The sequence below is a fragment of the Silurus meridionalis genome, chromosome 10 (assembly GCF_014805685.1).
Source record: "Silurus meridionalis isolate SWU-2019-XX chromosome 10, ASM1480568v1, whole genome shotgun sequence".
Classification (NCBI taxonomy): Eukaryota; Metazoa; Chordata; class Actinopteri; order Siluriformes; family Siluridae; genus Silurus; species Silurus meridionalis.
In genome coordinates, this window is record NC_060893.1 from 24,070,101 (window position 1) to 24,095,100 (window position 25,000).

At 41.0% G+C, this 25,000-nt stretch overlaps 1 protein-coding gene and 1 long non-coding RNA gene across 2 annotated transcripts in view; both read left to right on the forward strand.

Moving 5' to 3' along the window:
- Nucleotides 1-25,000, forward strand: part of trappc9 (trafficking protein particle complex subunit 9) — a 186,566-nt gene that overhangs the window by 629 nt on the left and 160,937 nt on the right. Inside the window, 7 exon segments of the mRNA XM_046860234.1 lie at nucleotides 243-844; nucleotides 2,434-2,579; nucleotides 3,110-3,235; nucleotides 6,807-6,833; nucleotides 9,529-9,653; nucleotides 18,204-18,329; nucleotides 19,558-19,774. Of these exon segments, the coding sequence (XP_046716190.1) occupies nucleotides 255-844; nucleotides 2,434-2,579; nucleotides 3,110-3,235; nucleotides 6,807-6,833; nucleotides 9,529-9,653; nucleotides 18,204-18,329; nucleotides 19,558-19,774 (1,357 nt within the window). The 5' untranslated portion in view covers nucleotides 243-254.
- On the forward strand, nucleotides 20,879-21,492 carry LOC124392937. Its single transcript, XR_006927248.1, has 3 exons — nucleotides 20,879-20,889; nucleotides 21,302-21,354; nucleotides 21,387-21,492. It is a non-coding gene; the product is annotated as an uncharacterized LOC124392937 (long non-coding RNA).

Consider the following 25,000-nt stretch of genomic DNA (forward strand, 5'->3'; position numbering starts at 1 on the left):
ATATATATTTATTAGAAACCTCTTTATTTAGTGATATAATAATACGTTGTGTAACAAAGGCGGAAGTAAGAGAACACTGACGTTATGGTTGGTCGATATGATATTATTGCCTCATCGTGATTGACGATACACGATACAATTTTCCTGATGAATCGCCGGTATCCTGATAATTTTTTTATTTTTAATTGTAAAATCAGCTGGAGTTTTAAAATATAATCAGATATGTATATTTTTGCTTTCAGTTTGAGGTCGAGATGAGCGTGCCGGATTACCTCCAGTGTGCTGAAGATCACCAGACGGTGCTGGTGCTGGTGCAGCCACTGGGCGCCGTGCCCGAGGATGACTTCTTCTGCGTGTACAAGCGTGTGGCGAGCGTGTCCCAGGTGAGTGTGGGAGACAACCAGCGATCTCTGTCCGTACGCTACCGACACAACTACGCCCCCGAGAACGGAGAATGGGGCGAGTTCCAGTCCCACCGCAGGGCCGTAGGGCTGGTAGCCGTAGCCTGGTGTCCGGCAGCGGGCAGCGAATGGGCGCTCACCTCCGAGAGGTTCCGCGCCATGAAGGAGCGACTCGGTCCGGCGCTGTACGACTCGCGCCTGCTGGCGTTCGGGATGAGCGGAAACGCCACTGCAGAGCTCCAGAGACCAGACGTGGCCTTCTTCCCCGGGTATGACGACTGCCCCGAACTCGAGAAGACCATCCAGGACTTCATTCAATCCATCTTCATCGTCCTCGAGTCCAAAAGGCTGGACCGAGCCACGGATAAATCCGGGGATAAAATCCCGCTCCTGTGTGTCCCGTTCGAGAAGAAGGACTTCGTCGGATTGGACACGGACAGCAGGTGAGCTCCTGAAACTCGGGTTAGATCTGACTGGCAGCATGTTCCTGATCAGCTCAGAGAAAACTGAAAAACATTTATTCATATATATATATATATATATATATATATATATATATATATATATATATATAAAATAAACAAAGAACCACACAGGGATTTATTATATTATTATATTCATATTATATTTATATATTAATATATTAATTTTATTATATTTATATAATATTTATATTATTATATTATATTATATTTTTATTATATTTATATATTAATATATATTGATTTTATTATATTTATATTATATTAATATTATGCTATTTATATAATATTAATAATTTTATATTTATTAATCTAAAAATAAAATAAAATTTGAATTATATTTGGGGAGAAATTGTTTTTTTCTTTTCACTTCTTTTTTATATTTTTTTATTTAACCCTCCTAATTTTATGATGAATTTTGATATTTTTAGATTTGTTATACTTAAAAAAATCTAATTCAGTGTAAGTGAATTGATTAAATGATTCTTCTTGTTAATGAGTTAAACAATCTTGTTTTTGTGAACAGTTTATTTATTTTGTAATATATTTATTATAAAACTGTGTGTGTGTGTGTGTGTGTGTGTGTGTGTGTGTGTGTGTTTATATATACAGTAATCCTCAGTTTATTGCGGTGATTACGTTCCAAAAGTGAATCACAAAATAAAATCTATAAGCAGACGAACACAAAACTGCTATTTTATGTAAACAGTTCTGTATAAACATTTTACTTCATGTTATAATTATAATCAGATAAACTAATTAGTTATGTGTTAAATGCAATTCTGCGATAAACAGGGGATTTGAACTCCGGTAAAGCGGGAGATTATTGTATATAAAATTATACAGAGAGAATGAAAGTCATCACTAAAGCAAGAAACACAATTAACACAATTCAACACGTCTCCTTTCACTGTAGCCGCAGCTGCACCTCCACATACATCATCTCTAACAGAGGCATGGATATTCACGCGAGAGTGTGAACCGTTCACGTTTTGGGCATTCTGATTGGTTAAAGCCACAATGTAAACTCTCCTATAAACTGACACTAGAAACACTACGAAATGAAGAGAATAGATTTTTTTTTTCTGCAAGAAAGAAAATAAAAAAATGAATGTAGAAAATGGTCCTGTTTCTTTTCTTTCTTTTATTTATTGATTGTTTTTTGTTGTGTTTTTTTTATTTCTCTTTCTTCTGCTCTTTCTCCCACACTGTGCTGTGAGTTTGTTGTCCGGTGTGAAAAGGTGAGCTGACGGAGTGACTTTCCTCCCCTCGTTTCCTTCCTCCTCACCTTCGTTACCTCGTTTCCTTTCCCGCTGCTCCGTCCCTCTAATCCTTCTCTCCGCACTCGTCTGTTCCTCTGCCAAGCCGGATAGAGACCAGGATTCACTCTGTGGATGTTTGTTTTTATTTTCGTCCTTGATCGTGTCCTTGTAGCGGTTTCTTCCTTTGAGAAAAGACACTTGTGTAGCAGTCCGTGTTGTGTGGTTGTGGTTGTTGTTGTGGTTGTGTTGTGAGATGCCTGACAGGGTTTTGTTCTTCTTTCCTGTCAGGCACTATAAGAAGCGCTGTCAGGGCCGCATGAGGAAGCATGTGGGAGATCTGTGTCTGCAGGCTGGAATGTTACAGGACGCTCTGGTGCACTACCACATGTCCGTCGAGCTGCTGCGCTCCGTCAATGACTTCCTCTGGCTGGGAGGTAAGGGCCGGGCCGAGCAGAACCAGGGCAGAACCTGGGCAGAACCTGGGTGGAAACAGGACTTTCACAATGCAAAATCAAAATGATAAACATTCAGTCTTTCTCTCTATCTCTCTCTCTAATTCTGCATGTCCCACATTCTGTCCTCAGGGATGCCTCTTTCTCACTGACTCACCGATTCTGCGTCTTTCTCAGGGACTCACCGAGTCTGCCTCTTTCTCACTGACTCACTGAGTCTGCCTCTTTCTCTCTGACTCTCTCACTGATTCTGCTTCTTTCTCCCTGACTCACCGAGTCTGCCTCTTTCTCACTGACTCACTGAGTCTGCCTCTTTCTCTCTGACTCTCTCCATGATTCTGCTTCTTTCTCCCTGACTCACCGAGTCTGCCTCTTTCTCACTGACTCACTGATTCTGACTCTCTCACTGATTCTGACTCTTTCTCACTGATTCTGCCTCTCTGTTTCTGCCTTTTTCTCTTTGACTCACTGATTCTGCCTGTTAATGTTTTCTTTTTTTCTCTTTTTCTCAGCTGCTCTGGAGGGTCTCTGCTCAGCCTCTGTAATAATCCATTACCCAGGAGGCACGGCAGGAAAGGGCAGCGCACGCAAACCCGTCGTCTCCACGGCAACGGACGGCGGGAAGAGACATCGTCCAGGTCAGTGTTGAGCAGCCTGGGGCACACCCCTGGGGCACACCCTGGGGCACCACATACGCCTGGGGCACCACATACGCCTGGGGCACCACATACGCCTGGGGTACACGCCTGGGGCACCACGCCTGGGCCTATTACATCCATTCTAAAGAAAATCCTCCCTTAAGTTGAAACTCACTGAGGGAAGTTTATTGAACTTTTCTGTCCCTGACATGTTTCACATTGACTCTTCTTTAGCCACGTCACTGACTCACTGCTCACTCGGGTGCTTCCACTCGTTCCTGCATGTCTCCTTTACCTTTTTCCTTCAGCCTTTTTACTCATATGTGACAGTCTTGGCTTCATGATTTCAGGTAAAAAAAAAACGGGTACACAGGAGTTCCTCCTCCTTTTAATGTGAAACACATGCGAGTGCTATATTTTCATTCCTGAACTGTAGAATGTAATCCAAGAGGAATCCAAGTCGAATTGATATTTAGTGTGATCGCCCTTTGCCTACAAAACAGTTTTTGTAGGTATGATTGCGCACAGTTTTTGAAGGAACTCGGCAGGTACGTTATCATCTGGGGAAAACTAACCCAGCTCTTCTATGGATGTAGGCTCCTCAAATCCCTCTGTCTCTCCATGTAATCCCAGACACACTGTAACATCCACAATGTAGATGTTACAGGCTCTATCGGGGTTGAAACGATCACTTCCAGGACTCCTTGTTCTTCTTGATGTTAATTTGGGGCCAATCAGACGCCTCCCTGATGGTATTAAATTCTGGAAAAGTATCTGCCTGAATTTCCCTGCCGTAAGAACACAATTAATCCTGACCAGATCTACAGCTCTATTTGCTGAAATGTGGCAGCAAGCTTGCAGGAAACCTCCACCATGCTTCACTGTTGCCTGCAGACTCATTTTTTTACCGCTGTCCAGCACTTCAGCAAACAAACTGCCTACAGATAAATGTTTCATATTTTTCATCTTTTTTGCCACCAGTTTCTGTGTTTTTATGCATAGTCGAGACACTTTGTCTTGTTTCCATGTCTGATGATTGATTTTTTTGCCAAAATTCTTCCATGAAGATCACTTTTAGACACAAGTCTCCAGACAGTAATTGGTTGTACCCAGGTCCCGCTGGTTTCCTCCACTTCTTTGCTGATGGCACTGCTGAACGAGATCTCATGTTTTCGGGAAATAAGCATAATGTGACTGCTGTATTCAGTCTCCTTGGTCGACCACTGCATCTACGCTCCTCAACATCACCTGTTTCTTTGTTCTTCAAATTAGTTTGAGAAGCACAAATGTGGAACTCTTTGAAATCTTTGCCCCTGGGAGAGACCTTGCTCATGCAGTAGAACTATCTTGTGTCTTGTTGCTGTTCCTCACCCAGTTTAAAGCTCCTTCACAGTGGTTTCTGTTTTAGTTAATGACTGGGTTACAACCATGTCAAATTGATGACTATTAGCACCTGCATGGTGTAATTGTCTAATCACACACCTGACTCTGATCTTACAAAATCCCTTACTTTGTACAAGTGTAAAAAAAACCAAAAAGTGTGTAGAAGTAAGAACTGAAAGGTTGGTCTCACCAAATATTGATTTGATTTGGAATTTTATTTCTTTTTTAATAGAGAAAAGTTAGAGACTTATTTTTGAAAGCATTTTCACTTTACAGCCTTTTTTCACACCTGCTTAAAACTTACACAGTACTGCACAGAGGTCGACCGATACTGGATTCTACCGATAGCCAGATTGTCTCGTAGTCTCTGATAACCGATTAATCAACTGATGGGTTTTAAAATGTGTGTGTGTGTGTGTGTGTGTGTGTGTGTGTGTGTGTAAAAAAAAATAAATAAAAAAAAATAATAATAAATATATATATTAAAAAACAAACAATACTCTACTTAAAATAGTACTGAACTTTATTAAAAAAATAAAAGTTCTGAATTATGAAAATATGCTAAATGAATATATAAATTATTGATAAATATTGTGGAAAATAATAGACATGCTTTTAACTGAAACAAAAAGACTCCAAATTAATAATGGTTACATCCAAATGGGGAAAAAAAAGAGACTTCAAAGAAACAAACGTCAGTGATACGCCTCTAGAGGCCACTCTTGTTCTGTATTATGCAACCTGGAAAAACTATCTGTATGGATTTTTGCGCCGGTTTATCCCGCAATCGACTGGAATCAAAACCGATGAATTGGTCGACCTCTAGGGGTGTGTGCGTGTGTGCGTGTGTGTGTGTGTGTGTGTGTGTGTGTGTGTGTGTGTGTGTGTGTGTGTGTGTGTGTGTGTGTGTGTGTGTGTGTGTGTGTGTAAATATAAAATCTCATTTGCAGAAAGAATTAAAATATTCCACTCAATTGTCGGCAAAAAGCTTGCATTTCTACTAACAATATTCTAACACGGTTAATGAGTTTAAGGGAGGTCTGGTGCAGAAGAATTCAGCACTGCTGCAGACATTATTATTATTATTATTATTATTATTATTATTTGGTCTGTAACGACCTATGAGATTCTCCTTTTTTTTCCTTCTCACAGTGCAAACTAAAGATTTTTAATTACTACATTTCTTTGTATTTGATCTAATTATTGTAGCTATTGTTGATCTTGTGCTATAAATCTGATGTGCATGTTCGTTCATATCTATAAAGCTTTTTTTATTTCCACTTTTGGGAAAAGGAAACGTAACATTTTCTTCAGCATTGATAAATAGGGTGGTGCATGGAAATGGGAAATTTTGCAAGTAAGCAATTGTGGAAACCAGCGTGAGCTCGTTTTTCGATCCCCTCTTATAAAACCTTTTATAAGAACGATGATGGAGTCATTACCAGTTAAGGATGTCATGATCGCGTCCTGTCTGCTCATGCGATTATAAAAAGTTGAGTGTCTGACTGGAATTCGCACCATCACCATTCTTATTTACAGAGAAGACTCGTTGCGCACCACTCCACTGCTCCATTAGAACTCATTTCAAGGGGGTCTAAATACAGTTTTTCCAAAATTTCCATGAAATTAATGGGAATAAACTGGAAATTTACAAAATTGCAAGTTCGCCTATAACCGGGAACTTTATTGTAGTTAAGAGATTTCTTACAGGATGATCCGAGTTAAAGCAGCCAGATTGAACACGATTTCAGTCGAATTTCTACCTGCACATTTATTAGTCACACGCACACAGCGCACTTACTGCAGGACCACTGAGGCCACGCCCCCTACACGCAGAACCTCCATAACAAAAAAACACATTTTACATAAACCTTCCTTGTGTTCAGCAATTCGACTAACAAAGTCAAAAATGTCAAAATCCTTGGAGAGTTTCTGGAACATTTTCGAGTCACACTGGGACCAGAAGTTCCCGTTTCCCTGCTCCACCCTGTAGATTAACTTTTATTTCATTATATTTATAATTCAGTCAGAAAGCTCGCATGGAATCTGCGATTTCTTTTTTTTTGCAGCAGCAGCAGTGCTGAAACCTGCAGTGCAGAACTAACCATACCAGACTGTCTGTTTCTATCTCTCTCTCTCTCTCTCTCTCTCTCTCTCTCTCTCTGTTTGTCTCTGTATGTGTGTTCAGGAGCTCAGGAGGTTCTCATTGACCCAGGTACAGTACAGTTCTGCTCTGTGCTGCATGCTGAAACTTTAAAACCCCGCCGCATCCCTCTGCCTGAGCCCGACCCCTACTCTTTTACACTTCCTTCCTTCATGACTGAATGTTGCTGTGTGTGTGTGTGTGTGTGTGTGTGTGTGTGTGTGTGTACAGTTCTCTATATATCCCTGAAGCACCAGATTTTCCAGACTATTTCCCGCACGCTTTTCGATTTAGTTTTTTTTTTAGTTACAGTGTATCGATGTGTCTCCTGGTTTTTAGTATAACAGTACCTGTGAAATGTGTGTTTTATGGTTACGCAGATACGCACGTCTCCTTTTGTTTCTATGCAACAAACTAGGGCAGTTTTGAAAGATTTACTTCGACCAAACAAATCTATAAATATCCAGATCTTCCACTGAAAAATCCTCCATCAGCGTGAAGATGACTGGGTAGGTTGTTCCATGATGATCACTCCAGACCACCGTTTTTTTTCTCCGAGCTCAGACGTACGCTTCGCGAATCCAGATGGAATCGCATGGTGTTGAGGTTTGGAATGGGAGCCAAGTTGGTTTAGGATTGGTTCATGTATATATGAAGAAGCTGGAATGTGACCTAGCAAAATGTATTCCATCCAGAATCTACTGCTAGTGCCCAAGCTGACACTTTAATATAAATTAATAGTGTTCAATGGCCTGGATTGTTGCATAGAAACAAAAGGAATATGTGTCTCTCAAAAACCATAAAAGAGCAGGTGATTACACACTTTTCACAGGGTGTGTGTTTAACATGCTGTATGTTCTTGTACACGGCTTTTTGCTTTAAACAAGTTGCAGCACGGCTTTAAAACAAAGCAGGTTGATCAGAAATCAGGATCCGAGTCTGTAAGAAGTGAATCTTAAATCCAAGCGATGCAGTGGGGAAGTGAAACAGACGCCCCCTAACTGCTGATTTATACCGTCCATGTCCAGTCAGTCCATTTACTGAGAAGAAAGTGACCTACATAGTCGAGGACCAAAGCAAACAGTAAAGCTCTGATGATTTATACGCCACATTCATTGATCTGGCATTTATACATGGAGAATATTTCATTGTTTTTAAACGATTCTTTACTCGCACGAAGGACAATTATACAGTGATGATACGATCATCATCTGCTCAGAGGTCAGTAGGGTTGGAGCTCTGTAGCAGGAGATCGTCCAAACCTCTATCCCATGGAAAGCAGTCTCCTAGTTCAATTTCGATGCTCGTGCATCTAAAGTCCGGAGAAGAAAAGACGGGTGTCCCAATACTTTTGGCTGCACCACGTGTTATGTAGAAACTGGAGTTTGTACAATAATGAAGCATCTGTAACTTGACTAGTGGATGTGGTGTACGTGGAATAACGACATCGCACGCTAGGGGGTATAGAGACACCCCGCTGTCCGTCCTGCTGCCCCACACCACCCCTTCCTGGATTATTGCTGTATGAATGCTCAGTGTGGAGTGGGTTATTCCTTCATAATCATTCATAATTGCATGATTTAAGCTTGTTTTTGCTGAACTGAATGAATCCCATTTCACAGCTGTTTCATCTCACACACACACACACACACACACACACACACACACACACACGTGCGCTGTCAGATGGGGCTGTGTAAATGTATAATGTTAATGTGACTGTTATTGATGTGTTATAAGCATGTCATAGTGCATGCACAGTGTATACTTTTTCTGATGATCTTCCTCCTTTCATTCCTCCTTTCATCCCTTTTTCTCTCCTCTCATTTTCTCTTTCCATTCGTTCACTCGTTCCAATCTCTCCTCCCGTCACTCAGTTTTCTCGTCGCGTCCCTCTTCTAATCCCATTATACGGCCAAAAGTATCCGGACACCCCGATGAAATATTGCCTTCACTTGACCCAGGAGACCCAAAACCTGTGCTCAAAGCCAGCTCTATGAAGATCTGCTTTCCATGGGTTGGAAGATGATCTGCTGCAGAGCTCCAACCCTACTGTGATGCCCCCCTAGGCTTCCTCACCTTCTCTCACCTGACTTCACTAAGACGCAGAAGGAATCTCCACAAAATTAAGAGGAACATCTTCCCAGAAGAGTGGAGCTTATTATAAGAGCAAATTGGAGATGACTTGTGGATTGAGATGTTCAGAAAGAAGCACGTGGCACATCTTATGCGCAGGCGTCCACAAACTTTTGGCCATATAGTGTATTTCTCCATAACTCTTTTTTTCTTTTCTTTTCTCCTTTTCTTGTCTTCTCTTGTCTTCACTCATTTCTTCTCTATTTTTCACCCTCTTTTATTTCTTTTTATTAGTTTTATTTTTCTTTGCCCTCAAATTAATTTTCTCATTTTTTCCACATTGTTTCTCTTTTGTTTTTGTTTTTTTTTCCTTCCTCCCTTCGTCTCGTCTTGTCATGGTCTCCCTCGTCTCGCCCGGTTTCTTCTTTTATTGCCTCTCGGTCTCTTTTCTCATCTTCTCGATAACTCTCTTCTTCACATCTAAAGTCTCATGAATTCTTCATTTTCTGCACTCGTCTCTACTTTTCACTTTCTCTCCCCGTCTTGTCCTTTCATCTTTTTTTCCTTTTGTCTCTACTTCTCCCCTCTGTTTCAAACCTTTTTTTGTTTGTCTGTGCTTTTTTTTCTTTGTCGTGTACATTTTCCGTCTTTCTTTCTAGTCCCTCACTCCATGTGTTTTGCGCTCCTGCAGGTGCTTTGACCTCCAGCAGCAGCATCAGCGCCGACACGAGCAGCGAGATCGGACGAGCCAAGAACTGTCTGAGTCCAGAGGACATCATCGAGAAGTACAAAGAGGCCATTTCTTATTACGGCAAGGTAAAGCAGTGTGAGCAGTATGAAGGATGACGAACAGATTCCCCCTCTCTCTCTCTCTCTCTCTCTCTCTCTTTTTCTCTCTCTCTTTCTTTCTCTCTGTGTCTCTCTCTCTCTGATGCAGATTTCATTTCACTTTTTATCTAAAATATCCACAATCTCAAACGTTTTTTTTTTTCTAAAAATAAATAAATACATTTGCTGCACCACATCTGCTCAGATCTTTTGTGTTTTACCTTCTTCTGCTCTGAATGGTCCAACCTTGGACAAGATATAAACCTGTCCAGATCCTCACCTGGATCCTGTAGAGCTGCTCCTTTAATCATCAGCAACGTCCTTTTCATCTCAGGACTCGTATTCTCGTTTTAACATTCCACACACACACACACACACACACACGAGCGATGTTGATCTTCACTCCTGTTGAATTACGTAGAATTGAAATGGTGAGCGTAGTTACAGCACCAGTCTATGTCGCTGTCTTTATCTCTCTCTGTCTGTGTCTGTCTGTCTCTCTCTCTGTCTGTGTCTGTCTGATTGTTTCTCTGTCTTTCTCTCTTTGTCTCTCTGTCCATGTCTGCCCGTCTTTGTCTCTTTGTCTGTCTCTCTGTCTGTCTGTGTCTGTCTCCCTTTCTCTTTCTTCGTCTGTTTGTGCCTCTTACTGTCTGTGTCTCTGTCTTCCTTTGTTTTTCTGTCTGTCTTTCTTTTTTTCTGTCTTTGTCTGTTTTTCTGTCTGTCTTTCTTAGTTTTTTGTCTTTGTTTCTCTGTCGGTGTCTGTTACTCTTTCTGTCTGTGTCTCTATTTATATTTCCCCCTTCCTGGGACAGAACTCGGGGTAAATTTGGTGTTATTTATATTCGGTCTCTTGTCAGGAGTTAATATTATATAAAGGCTCTGGTTAGCTGATGATTCGTAGTAAACTAACCAGGGACTGATATTTTTATTAATCTTTTTTATCACGTTTCTTTATGATGCTAACGACATTGAGATGGACTCGATTTATTTCACTTAGTAATTACTGATGAATTCAGTCTCTCTCTCAGGTTATCTACACACCAGGAAAATATCTATCTATATTAAATAAGTAAATAGGATAAAAGTTAAGAATGTAACAAAAACAATAAAATGTTATACATTATATATATATATATATATATATATATATATATATATATATATATATATATATATATATATATATATATATATAATAATATACTTATATATATAATGTCTCAGACTTTAATGGGCATGTAGGTGAAGGGAACAGAGGTGATGAGGAGGTGATGGGTAGGTATGGTTTTAAGGAGAGGAATGTGGAAGGGCAGATGGTGGTAGATTTTGCTAAAAGGATGGAAATGGCAGTGGTGAACACGTATTTTAAGAAGAAGGAGGATCATAGGGTGGCGTATAGGAGTGGAGGAAGGTGCACACAGGTGGACTATGTGCTATGCAGGAGATGCAACCTGAAGGAGATTGGAGACTGTAAGGTGTTGGCGGGGACAGTGTAGCTAGACAGCATCGGATGGTGGTCTGTAGGATGGTTTTGGAGGTGAAGAAAAGAGGAGGAGAGTGAGGACTGAGAGAAGAATAAGATGGTGGAAACTGAAGGAGGAAGAGTGTAGTGTGAGGTTCAGGGAAGAGGTCAGACAGGGGCTCGGTGGTGGTGAAGAGGTGCGGATGATTGGGGAACTACTGCAGGAGTGATGAGGAGGCAGCTAGAAAAGTACTTGGTGTGACATCTGGAAATAGAAAGCAAGACAAGGAGACGTGGTGGTGGAATGAGGAAGTGCAGGAGAGCATGAAGGAGAAAGAGGTTGGCAAAACACAAGTGGGATCGACAGAGTGATGAGAAAAGTAGGCAGGAGTGCAAGGAGATGCGGCAGCAGGTAAAGAGGATGTGGCGAAAGCCAAGGAAAAGGCATATGAGGAGCTGTATAAGAGGTTGGACACTAAGGAAGGAGAAAAGGATTTGTACCGGTTGGCCAGGCAGAGGGACCGAGCTGGGAAGGATGTACTGCAAGTTAGAGCAATAAAGGATGGAGAGGAAATGTGTTGACTAGTGAGGAGAGTGTTGAGAAGGTGGAGGAGTATTTTGAGCAGCTGATGAATGAGGAAAATCACAGAGAGAGAAGGTTGGATGATGTGCAGTTGGTGAAGCAGGATGTAGATAGGATTAGTAAGGAAGTGAGAGCAGCGATTAAGAGGATGAAGAATGGAAAGTCGGTTGGACCAGATGACGTACCGGTAGAGGCGTGGAGATGTTTAGGAGAGATGCAGTGGAGTTTTTAACCAGATTGTTTAACAGGATTCTGGAAGGAGAGGATGCCTGAGGAATGGAGAAGGAGTGTGCTGGTACCGATTTTTAAGCATAAGGGAGATGTGCAGACCTGCAGTAACTACAGGGGAATTAAGTTGATCAGTCAAACCATGAAGTTATGGGAAAGAGTAGTGGAAGCCAGTCTGAGAGAAGAGGTGACCATCTGTGAGCAACAAGTCAAGTCAAGTCAAGTCAAGTCAAGTTTATTTGTATAGCGCTTTTCACAACAGACATTGTCTCAAAGCAGCTTTACACAAATCAACAGTGATGGTGAATGGTGTGCATTTGTCCCTGATGAGCAAGCCGTGGCGACTGTGGCAAGGAAAAACTCCCTTAGATGTTATGAGGAAGAAACCTTGAGAGGAACCAGACTCAAAGGGAACCCATCCTCATCTGGGTGACATCAAGAGTTTGATCATAAATCTTTCAACAATACAGAACACTGGAGTGAGAACTAACATGATTACTGGAGTATAAGATTATAAGTAATGTTCTTTCTGCAGTCTTAAACAGTCTATATGGTTAGTAGCTCCGAGTTTTATAAGCTCAGCATTTGTGATCACCACAGATCCAGCATCAGCTTCTCCATGCCAGAGCCTTTAAACACTCCAGGAGGTCCAATGTCAAAACTCCACACATGTAGCGGGATCCAAATGGCACTGGTACGTCTCTAGATGGTTCAGGATGTTTGTGAGTTCGGCATCTACTTCTTTAAAGGTCCGTAATCATCACGAGGTGGGAGGTGACTGGAGCTGGAGCAACCTCAGGATGCCTCGGGATGGGGAGAGAAAGAGAAGCAGTGGAGAGGAATTAGCGTAGCTGCTGTTCATGATATTAACAGCACAAGTTGATAATGTGCATGTGATCAGATGTTCTGGAGCACAAGGTTATGATGTGATGTGTGTTATGTGTAGGCTTTGCTAAAAGATATGTTTTAATCTACACTTAAATTGGGTGAGTGTGTCTGAGCCCCGAACACCGTCAGGAAGACTATTCCAGAGTTTAGGAGCTAAATGTGAAAATGCTCTACCACCTTTAGTGGACTTTGCTATTCTAGGAACTACTAGAAGCCCAGAGTTTTGAGATCTCAGGGGCGTGGCGGATTGTAGCGTGTTAAAAGACTGGATAGATACAGGAGCCAAACCATTTAGTGCTTTATAAGTGAGAAGTAATAGTTTGTAGTCTATTCGAAACTTAACAGGAAGCCAATGTAGGGACGATAAGATCGGGGTTATGTGATCATATTTTTTTGACCTTGTAAGAACTCTGGCTGCTGCATTCTGGACTAACTGAAGCTTGTTTATTAATGAAGCAGGACATCCACCTAGTAACGCATTACAGTAGTCTATTCTGGAGGTCATAAACGCATGGACGAGCTTCTCTGCATCGGATATAGACAACATATTTCTTAGCTTAGAAATATTTCTAAGGTGAAAGAAGGCTGTTTTGTAACCTGATTGATGTGATTTTTGAAAGACAAGTCGCTGTCTAAAATAACACCCAGGTCTTTTACCGTTGAACTAGTGGTTACAGAACATCCGTCTAAATGCAGGTTGAGATGCTGGGCGTCTGTATACCAGTTTTTGGGCGATGAGCAAAATCTCAGTCTTATCAGAATTTAAAAGTAGAAAGTTATGGGTCATCCAATCTCTTAGTTCCTTAACACACTCAGTCATCCGGGTTAATTGAGCTGTATCGCCTGGTTTAGATGAAATATATAGCTGAGTATCATCAGCATAACAATGGAAGCTAATTCCATGCCTTCTAATAATATTTCCTAACGGAAGCATGTATATTGTGAAGAGCAGGGGTCCTAGAACTGAACCTTGCGGCACGCCATAATTTACTTGCATTAGCCTGGATAGCTCTCCATTCAAATCTACGAAATGGTAACGATCGGACAGGTAGGATTTAAACCAGCTTAATGCCTGTCCCTGAATGCCGATGTAATTTTGTAAGCGATCTAGGAGGAGATCATGGTCTATAGTGTCGAATGCAGCACTAAGATCTAGTAAAACCAACAGCGAGATGAAGCCTTGGTCTGAAGCTAAAAACAGGTCATTAGTTATTTTAACTAGAGCAGTTTCTGTGCTATGATGGGGCCTAAAACCTGACTGAAATTCTTCAAAGATATTGTTCTCTTGCAGGTAGGAACATAACTGTGCAGCGACAATCTTTTCTAAAATCTTAGACATAAATGGGAGATTTGAAATTGGTCTGTAATTTGATAACGTGTTTGGATCCAGATTAGGTTTTTAATGAGGGGCTTAATAACTGCTAACTTGAGGGATTTAGGACGTGACCTAAAGATAGTGAGGAGTTAATAATATTTAGAAGAGGCTCACCAGTTGTATATAACACTTCCTTCAGTAATTTAGTAGGAATTGGATCTAACTGACATGTTGTCGATTTAGCTTTGGCAATAACATTATACAGCTCTTCCTGTCCTATACATGTAAAACAGTGGAGTTGTGGAGTTGAAGGTAACACTGTCTCAGGAGATGCTGTAAGAGGTTGAACTGCCACAATTGTTTTTCTAATGTTATCTATTTTTTCAGTGAAGAAAATCATAAAGTCCTCACTACTAAACTGTGATGGAACACAATTTTCAGAGCCCTGATTTGTAGTTAGTTTAGCTACTGTACTGAAAAGGAACCTGGGATTGTTTTTGTTGTTTTCTATAAGTTTGCTCAGGTGTTCAGCTCTAGCAGCTTTTAGCGCCTGCCTGTAGCTGAGCATACTGTCTTTATACGCGATTCTAAATACCTCCAATTTAGTTTTCCTCCATTTTCTCCAGATTACGTGCTGTTCTCTTGAGGGCATGTGTATGACTATTATACCAAGATGCAGGTGCTTGGTCTCTAACCTTTTTTAACCGGATAGGGGCAACGGTGTCTAATGTGCTAGTGAGGATAAGGTCTATGTTCTTAGTTATCTCATCAAGATTAATAGTAGTTATGGGTTTAGTGAGAAATTGAGATAAATCAGGCAGGTTATTTATGAATCTGTCCTTAGTGGTTGGAACAATAGTCCTACCAGGTCGATAACGTGGTGCAACACGGCTAATCTGCTCTACCGGTAGTGTGTACAGTATGAGGTAATGGTCTGTGATGTCATCACTCTGAGGTAAAATATCTATATCAGTGACGTCTGCTCCGTGGGATATTATTAAGTCTAGTGTGTGGTTAAAGCGATGAGTTGGTCTGGTGACGCTTTTGTTTAACCCCAAAAGAGTTTAATAAGTCAACAAATGATAATCCTAGAGCATCGTTTACATCATCTACATGAATATTAAAATCTCCTACAAGCAGCACTTTATCAAAATTGATCAAGAGATCTGATAGAAAACAAGCAAACTCTTGAAGAAAATCAGCGAGGGTCCTGGGGGTCTGTACACGGTGACCAGAGCGAGTTTACTATGTATGTCCGAAAGTACAACTTTAAGAACGAGCACTTCAAATGATTTAAAGCTGAATCCTAACATCTGACTAACATTAAGAGAAGCAGTATAAATGGTTCCTACACCCCCACGACCAGTCTGACGGGCTCATGCTTATAAACATATCCTGACGGTGTCGACTGCTTAGACCCATATAATCACCTGGTTTAATCCAGGTCTCAGTGAGACAGAGTGCATCGAGATTATTCTCTGTGATCATCTCATTTATAATCAGTGCTTTGGGTGCAAGTGATCTAATGTTTAAAAGACCAAACTTTAAAACTTTTTGGTGTTTGTTTATCTGGCATTTTCAGTTTTAACTTCAATGAGATTGTTTCTGGATCTTGTGTATTTACTTCTTGGTTTTGCTACACGAGGGATAGATACGGTTTCTATAAACTGGGCTGTGTGTGAACTTGTAACTATTTGGTCTGTTGTATGCGTGTTCTCATTGTCGAAGATTTCCTGATGTCTTACCAGTCAGATGGTGTGAAGTATCCTAGAGATGTTATCTGATAGCACTGCTGCTCCAACTCTGCTGGGGTGCAGGCCATCAGGGCGGAAGAACCTAGGACGCTCCCAGCAACAGTATGGTTTCATGCCGAGGAAGAGCACCACAGATGCCTTATTTGCTTTGAGGATGTTGATGGAGAAGTATAGAGAAGGACAGAAGGAATTGCATCGTGTATTTGTGGATTTAGAGAAAGCGTATGACAGAGTGCCAAGAGAGGAGTTGTGGTATTGTATGAGGAAGTCAGGTGTGTCAGAGAAGTATGTAAGGGTGGTGCAGGACATGTATGAGGACAGTGTGACGGCAGTGAAGTGTGCAGTAGGTACGACAGACTGGTTCAGAGTGAAGGTTGGACTGCATCAAGGATCGGCCCTGAGCCCTTTCCTGTTTGCAGTGGTGATGGACAGGTTGACGGACGAGGTCAGACAGGAGTCTCCTGGACTATGATGTTTGCAGATGATGATGTGATTTGTGGTGAGAGTAGAGCAGGTTGAGAAGAGCCTGGAGAGGTGGAGATATGCGCTGAAGAGAAGGGGAATGAAAGTCAGTAGGAGTAAGACAGAGTACATGTGTGTGAATGAGAGGGAGGGCAGTGGGTGATGCGGTTGCAGGGAGAAGAGGTGGAGAAGGTGGAGGAGTTCAGGTACCTGGGGTCAACAGTGCAAAGTAATGGAGAGTGTGTTAGAGAAGTAAAGAAAAGAGTGCAGGCAGGGTGGAGTGGGTGGAGAAGAGTGGCAGGAGTGATTTGTGATAGTAGGGTATCTGCAAGAATGAAAGGAAAAGTTTATAGGACTGTGGTGAGACCTGCGATGTTGTATGGATTAGAGACAGTGGCATTGAGTAAAAGGCAGGAGGCAGAGCTGGAGGTAGCAGAGCTGAAGATGTTAAGGTTTTCGTTGGGAGTAACGAGGATGGACAAGATTAGAAATGAGTTTATTAGAGGACAGCACATGTAGGATGTTTTGGTGACAAGGTGAGGGAGGCGAGATTGAGATGGATTGGACATGTGCAGAGAAGGGACATGAATTATATTGGTAGAAGAATGCTGAAGATGGAGCCACCAGGTAGGAAGGCCAAGGAGGAGGTTCATGGATGTGGTTAGGGAAGACATGCAGGTAGTTGGTGTGAAAGAGGCAGATGTAGAGGACAGGGTGGTATGGAGACGGATGATCCGCTGTGGTGACCCCTAATGGGAGCAGCCGAAGAAGAAGAAGAAGAAGAAGAAGAAGAAGAAGACTTTATATATATATATATATATATGTCTATTTTAAATGCTTTTTTATTATTTCTTTTACAATATTGTATTGTGCAGTGTTTTTTTTAGTTTTCTCTTTTTTTTTCTTTTCTTTTTATAATGTTTTATATTTTATTTCCTCCCCATTATTAAATTGTATGTCACAGGCCAGTGTGTAATATTTCACCGCGTGCTGTAGTGTGTATGGTGCTTAATGGAGTCTGAAGTCCTACAGGGGGCAGTACACTCACACATGAACACACTGCTGCTTTTGTGTGTGTGTGTGTGTGTGTGTGTGTGTGTGTGTGTGTATATAGTATGTACCTCTGTACCTTTTTAAGGATGATCTTTGAGAGGAATGCAGTGAAGATTTTGTGGAATTTGAGCCGTGTGTCTGAATCAACACGTCTACGTTTACAGATTCAGACAAGTCGTCTCTCTGCTCTTGATGATCTACATCGTCCTGTCTGTGATGAATAAATTGCATTATGATCATTAAGCAAAAGTTTGTGGACACCTGACCATAAGATTGCTATGTGCTTCTTTTTGAGAATCTCATTCCACATTTTAGTTCCTCTTATATATATATAAATTTTTAAATGAGCTCTGCTTCTCTAGGAAGATGTTCCACTAGATCTTGTGGAGATTCGTTTAGCTACAAAGGTCAAGGGTGGTATTAAAGTTGGGTGAAGGTGAGAAGGTAAGAAGGGTCAGACAGCGTTCGTTCGTTATGTTCAATAGGGGTGAGGTCAGAGCTGCAGTGCAGGAGATCCTCCACATCCTTCAACCCATGTATAGCAGATCTTCATGGAGCTGGCTTCAGGGGCATTGTCATGCTGGGGCAGGTTTGGGTCTCCTAGTTCATGTGAAGAGAATTGAGTCTGAACGTATCATTTCATAATGAGTCTAGTCTTAAGGGTGTGTGTGAGAGTGTGAGAGTGTGAGTGTGAGAGTGTGAGTGTGAGAGTGTGAGTGTGAGAGTGTGAGTGTGAGAGTGTGAGAGAAATGTTTTGTTCCAAATCAGACTTTTTTTCTCTCTTTACCTTTAGTATAAGAACGCTGGAGTGATTGAGTTGGAGGCATGTGTGAAGGCAGTGCGAGTGTTAGCCATTCAGAAGAGAGCCATGGAGGCGTCCGAGTTCCTGCAGAACGCGGTCTACATCAACCTGGGCCAGGTAACACACACACACACACACACACACACACACACACACACGAGTTCAGGTATCTTCATATACACCTGTGTGTGAGAGATGTGAGGTGGTATCAAAGTTTCACAACTTGTTTGTGTAACATATCAGCACAAGGCTGCACGCACAGTCATAGGGCGCACCGACATTCATAAGTTAGTGTGGCAGAATACCTCGTCCTGTGTACATCTGGATCTCTCGCCATTTTGACACGGTTGCGGAGATCCAGTGTGAATCGCAGAAGGTGCTTGAGAAAGAAGACTTCCAGCACACGTTCCGGGAGCGGCGTATCGCTGCGCAAGGGAAATATTTTGAATGTGTAAACGTAGATAAGTAAAATACAAATCTTACAGAATGTTGCAGAATCTCCAAGTGCTCAATCCTCCAACTGATTTCCTTTAAACCTTCACCTTTTCCTCAGTTTAAGCTTCTGAGGCGTCATCCGGCAAAACAGGCGTTCACACAGAGGTCTTCACAATTAGAATTTTTCATTCTCTGTTCAGATTTACACTTTACATTCAGGGAATGTTCAGAGCCTGACTCGGAGACTTTCTCTCTCTCTCTCTCTCTCTCTCTCTCTCTCTCTCCCTTCATATTTTCTCTCTGTCAGTCTGCCTCGTCGCTTTCACCGCATGTGATTTCTACCCGGATCACTCCATTTTTATTACTTCTATCACAAAATTGAAGGAATCGTTTAAAGAGTCCTATGCCCACACTATATAATGTTATATATATATATATATATATATATATATATATATATATATATATATATATATATATATATATATATATATATATATATATGATGGCAAAAGTATCTGGACAACCCAGTTTCCCCACCCGTAGGTGGTTCTTGTGCACAATGCAAGCTCCATTGAAGATCTGCTCTACATGGGTTGGAAGATCTCTGAACACTGACTGCACCCCAGGCCTCCACACCTCACCTACATCATTACCTGACATCATGAACACCCTTATGGCTTTCCCTGTGTAGAAGTGGGAGGAGCTATACATGGTCAAGTGTAAATAAAAAAAACACTTGTCTAAATAAATGCTTCGTCTGTATATAATACATACAAAATGCACAAATTGAAGAAAAAACTTAAACAGTGAACAAACATTAGTCATCTTGAAGTGTATATATGTGTGTGTGTGTATATATATATATATATAATTAATGTGTATATACGTGTGTTTGTGTACTCTCTAGCTCTCTGAGGAGGAGAAGATCCAGCGTTACAGTGTCCTGTCTGAGCTGTACGAACTCATCGGGTTTCACCGCAAGTCTGCGTTCTTTAAACGAGTAGCTGCCATGCAGTGTGTGGCTCCTACCATCCCCGAGCCTGGCTGGAAGGCATGTTACAGATTACTGCTGGAGACTCTGCCCGGATACAGCCTCTCTCTCGACCCTAAAGATTTCAGCAAAGGTATCATCTCACAGACACTCGTCCCACCTCCACGCTGTCTCAGGTGTAGCAGATGATTATAATCAAGGTCATCTAGATCTTCAATAACATGTAGTGGGTGTTGGACGAGATATAATGGAGGTAGTGTAGATGTTAATGAGGTATAATAAAGGCTGAAGGAGGTATAATGGAGGTAGTGTAGATGTTGATGGAGGTATAATGAAGGCTGAAGGAGGTATAATGGAGGTAGTGTAGATGTTGATGAGGTATAATGAAGGCTGAAGGAGGTATAATGGAGGTAGTGTAGATGTTGAGGTATAATGAAGGCTGAAGGAGGTATAATGGAGGTAGTGTAGATGTTGATGGAGGTATAATGGAGGTAGTGTAGATGTTGATGGAGGTATAATGGAAGTAGTGTAGATGTTGACAGAGGTATAATGGAGGTAGTGTAGATGTTGATGGAGGTATAATGAAGGCTGAAGGAGGTATAATGGAGGTAGTGTAGATGTTGATGGAGGTATAATGAAGGCTGAAGGAGGTATAATGGAGGTAGTGTAGATGTTGATGGAGGTATAATAAAGGCTGAAGGAGGTATAATGGAGGTAGTGTAGATGTTGATGGAGGTATAATAAAGGCTGAAGGAGGTATAATGGAGGTAGTGTAGATGTTGATGGAGGTATAATGAAGGCTGAAGGAGGTATAATGGAGGTAGTGTAGATGTTGATGGAGGTATAATAAAGGCTGAAGGAGGTATAATGGAGGTAGTGTAGATGTTGATGGAGGTATAATGAAGGCTGAAGGAGGTATAATGGAGGTAGTGTAGATGTTGATGGAGGTATAATGAAGGCTGAAGGAGGTATAATGGAGGTAGTGTAGATGTTGATGAGGTATAATGAAGGAGGTATAATGGAAGTAGTGTAGATGTTGATGAGGTATAATGAAGGAGGTATAATGGAGGTAGTGTAGATGTTGATGAGGTATAATGGAGGTAGTGTAGATGTTGATGGAGGTATAATAAAGGCTGAAGGAGGTATAATGGAGGTAGTGTAGATGTTAAAGGAGGTATAATAAAGGCTGAAGGAGGTATAATGGAGGTAGTGTAGATGGTGATGGAGGTATAATGAAGGCTGAAGGAGGTATAATGGAGGTAGTGTAGATGTTCATGGAGATATAATAAAGGTTGAAGGAGGTATAATGGAGGTAGTGTAGATGTTGATGGAGGTATAATGGAGGCTGAAGGAGGTATAATGGAGGTAGTGTAGATGTTGATGGAGGTATAATGAAGGCGGAAGGAGGTATAATGGAGGTAGTGTAGATGTTGATGGAGGTATAATGGAGGCTGAAGGAGGTATAATGGAGGTAGTGTAGATGTTGATGAGGTATAATGGAGGCTGAAGGAGGTGTAATGGAGGTAGTGTAGATGTTGATTAGGTATAATATAGGCTGAAGGTAGTATAATGGAGGTAGTGTAGCTGTTGATGGAGGTATAATGGAGGTAGTGTAGATGTTGATGGAGGTATAATGGAGGTAGTGTAGATGTTGATGGAGGTATAATGGAGGTAGTGTAGATGTTGATGGAGGTATAATGAAGGCTGAAGGAGGTATAATGGAGGTAGTGTAGCTGTTGATGGAGGTATAATGGAGGTAGTGTAGATGTTGATGGAGGTATAATGAAGGCTGAAGGAGGTATAATGGAGGTAGTGTAGATGTTGATGGAGGTATAATGGAGGCTGAAGGAGGTATAATGGAGGTAGTGTAGATGTTGATGAGGTATAATGGAGGTAGTGTAGATGTTGATGGAGGTATAATGAAGGCTGAAGGAGTTATAATGGAGGTAGTGTAGATGTTGATGGAGGTATAATGAAGGCGGAAGGAGGTATAATGGAGGTAGTGTAGATGTTGAAGGAGGTATAATGGAGGTAGTGTAGATGTTAATGAGGTATAATAAAGGCTGAGGGAGGTATAATGGAGGTAGTGTAGATGTTGATGGAGGTATAATGGAGGCGGAAGGAGGTATAATGGAGGTAGTGTAGATGTTGATGGAGGTATAATGAAGGCTAAAGGAGGTATAATGGAGGTAGTGTAGATGTTGATGGAGATATAATAAAGGCTGAAGGAGGTATAATGGAGGTAGTGTAGATGTTGATGGAGATATAATGAAGGCTGAAGGAGGTATAATGGAGGTAGTGTAGATGTTGATGGAGATATAATAAAGGCTGAAGGAGGTATAATGGAGGTAGTGTAGATGTTGATGGAGATATAATGAAGGCTGAAGGAGGTATAATGGAGGTAGTGTAGATGTTGATGGAGGTATGATGAAGGCTGAAGGAGGTATAATGGAGGTAGTGTAGATGTTGATGGAGATATAATAAAGGCTGAAGGAGGTATAATGGAGGTAGTGTAGATGTTGATTCTACTTTCAAACGTATGCTCCCTGGACAATAAATTGAATTACATCCGACACTCAAGCGGCATAAGTTGCGTCTTTTTCACAAAACGCTCACCAAGACGGACCGTTTATCATCACCAGAGATTTCAACCATGTGAATCTCAGGACTGTGCCCCCTATTCTCCATGTGGACTTTTCATTCGAGAGGTGCGGAGCCCCGCCCCCATCTCGGCTGTGCTGATGTTGAATGAGGGATAACAGACAGACGTCAGTCGCCTTTTAGCGCTAAATGTTTAATGGAAAGTGATGATTAATTCATTAGGAGAGTGATTTCACAGGAAGAATGAACAGGGTCAGAACGCACCAGGCGTCACATGATAAAAACCAACTCCTCCTGTGCCAGTAATTACAAAATGACCAAAGTAAAAAAAATAACGGTCCTAGAACAGCACCTTTATTCATTTAATTGTTTAATATTCTTCAGCACTTCCCCCCCACCCCACCACCCCCCATGAAGACTGTGCTGTCTATTTATTTATTTATTTATTTATTTATTTATTTATTTATTTATTTTTGCATCTAATCCCCAGTCCACTGCCAGATATTTATGTTTAAGCAGCCACTTTGATTCGATTTAAATATTACTCCTACACCACCAGTCTGTTATTTATGGAAGGATTGACCCACCAATAAATACAGGTTATGTGTGGTTTTTGTTTGTTTGTTTGTTTGTTTAAATCAAAGCTGGCCTTTAGGGGGAGCCTTTGTTTACAGATGACTAACGTGCCTCAGCATCGTTCCTCAGTTTTATTTGGATGCTGTTCTGAGTTTGTATTTTTAGATGTAAGGTGGATGTTTATCGAGGTGTGAATGTAAGATAATAGGCAATAAATCAGGGGGGGGGGGGAGAGGTAGAATCGTTGTTGGTGGTGGTCAAATGGATGTGGAACGAGGTGAAATGGATGTTGAAAGATTCTATACGATTCTGAATGAATTCAGTTTGTAGAGCACTTTTAAAAGTGGACATCTGTAGAGCCACAAACCAGCCAGTAGGAGAAGACCCAGGGTTCTGTGTGCCATGTAGTGTTGAGAGAAAAAGATGCTTTATTTCTGGATATCTCCAGCGTGCTCTGTTCTCATTTCTCAGTTCTCATACCGAGCAAAACCGACGTGAAGAAGAACAGCAACCTCCAGCATTCATTTATGAGCATCATTCATGTTTCACTGAGTTTCCTGGTTATGGGGGAGAAGAAAACATTAATCTCCTCCTACGACTTACCAGAAAGGAATATCCATTTTTTTTCCCTTTCGCCCCCAATCTCCAGACACATACCTGTGTGTGTGTGTGTGTGTGTGTGTGTGTGTGTGTGTGTGTGTGTGTGTGTGTGTGTGTGTGTGTGTGTGTGTGTGTGTGTGTGTGTGAGAAAGCAGCTTTACTTCATGGAGATAAAACCGAGCAGAGACACACACAAGGAGGACATTTTATTTTGATGCTGATGTTTAATTGAACAGAAATCGAAACAAAAGGGCATGTGGGATCATTTCTTACTCACTATTTCCAGCGACTTTTCCACATTCCACATTTTAGTCTTCATTTGCTGTAGTGTTAAACTCCACTCTTCTGGGAAGATGTTTCACTAGATTTAGTCTCGAGGCTGAGCTTGTTTCAGGGCCAGAAATAAAAAACAAACAAACAACAACAACAAAAAAAACGAGTCTACATCGTGAAAAGGGTGGATTTTATTATTTGGGTTGCCTTTTATGGAACAAAGTGTGTGGGTCATTTTGGAGGCGGAGCCAATTTCAGGGCCAGAAAAATGTAAACAGACAAACATCAATATGTATTCTTAACGTATTGCCTTTTTGTTTGTTTTATGCATTAGAAAATTGTGAAATTATTAAATGACTATTAGCAATCAGGCTTATGCTTCAAATATAATTTTAAATATAATTATTATAATTAAAAAAAAAATCTGCTCTTTTTTTTATTGTTCATTAGTCATTAGTTCATTATTTTATTTCTCTTTTTTTTTTTTTTTAGGAATTTATTGTATTTTATTTTTGTATTTATTTACATCCCATTCCACATTTAGTCCACATTTCCTGATGTAATAACCTCCACACTTCTGGGATTTTGTTTCGCTCTATAGCAGGAGAACTTCCACCCCATGTACAGTAAAGCAGCATTGGTAGTGAACTATTAATTAACTAATGCAGGTTTGTCTATGATGTATTTGATGATGGGGCAGAACAATATATCGAGACCGGATTTGATATCGTGATGAATGATATAGGTGAATTATTTTGGGGAAATATCGTTGGTATGGCGATTTTGTTTGTTTATTTATTTATTTTTATTTTATATTACAAATTATATGGTACTGAATGGATGGAGATGTAAAAAAAAATCTCAATCATTCTCCAAACCCACATTATGCAATGTGAATTATTACGATACAATTTCTACCCCAATTTATGACTAATATAACAATGGAATGGTGTAATATTTGTTTGACCTCTGCGATCGATTTCTCTACGCTTTCCCCGCAAAAAAAACCAAGGCGTGAAAACGCAGACGGAACGCTTAGCCTCCGAGATCAGGGTTGTGGGTATTACGTTGCGATCCTCAGCGTGTGTTTGTGTTTCCCATTGGGACTCAGGGCATGTTTATGCATTCTGTCTGAAGGCTACGCATCTCCCAGAGGCACTTAAAACCTCAGCCGAAGTTGCTAAGGTGGAATATTGATCTCTCTTCACAGTAAGCCGTACATTTAGATCAGTTTTGAGTGGGAAGCTTGCTTTTAATTCCTCATTGATTTGGTGGATTTGACTTTTTTTTTTCCTTTGGCTGGTATATT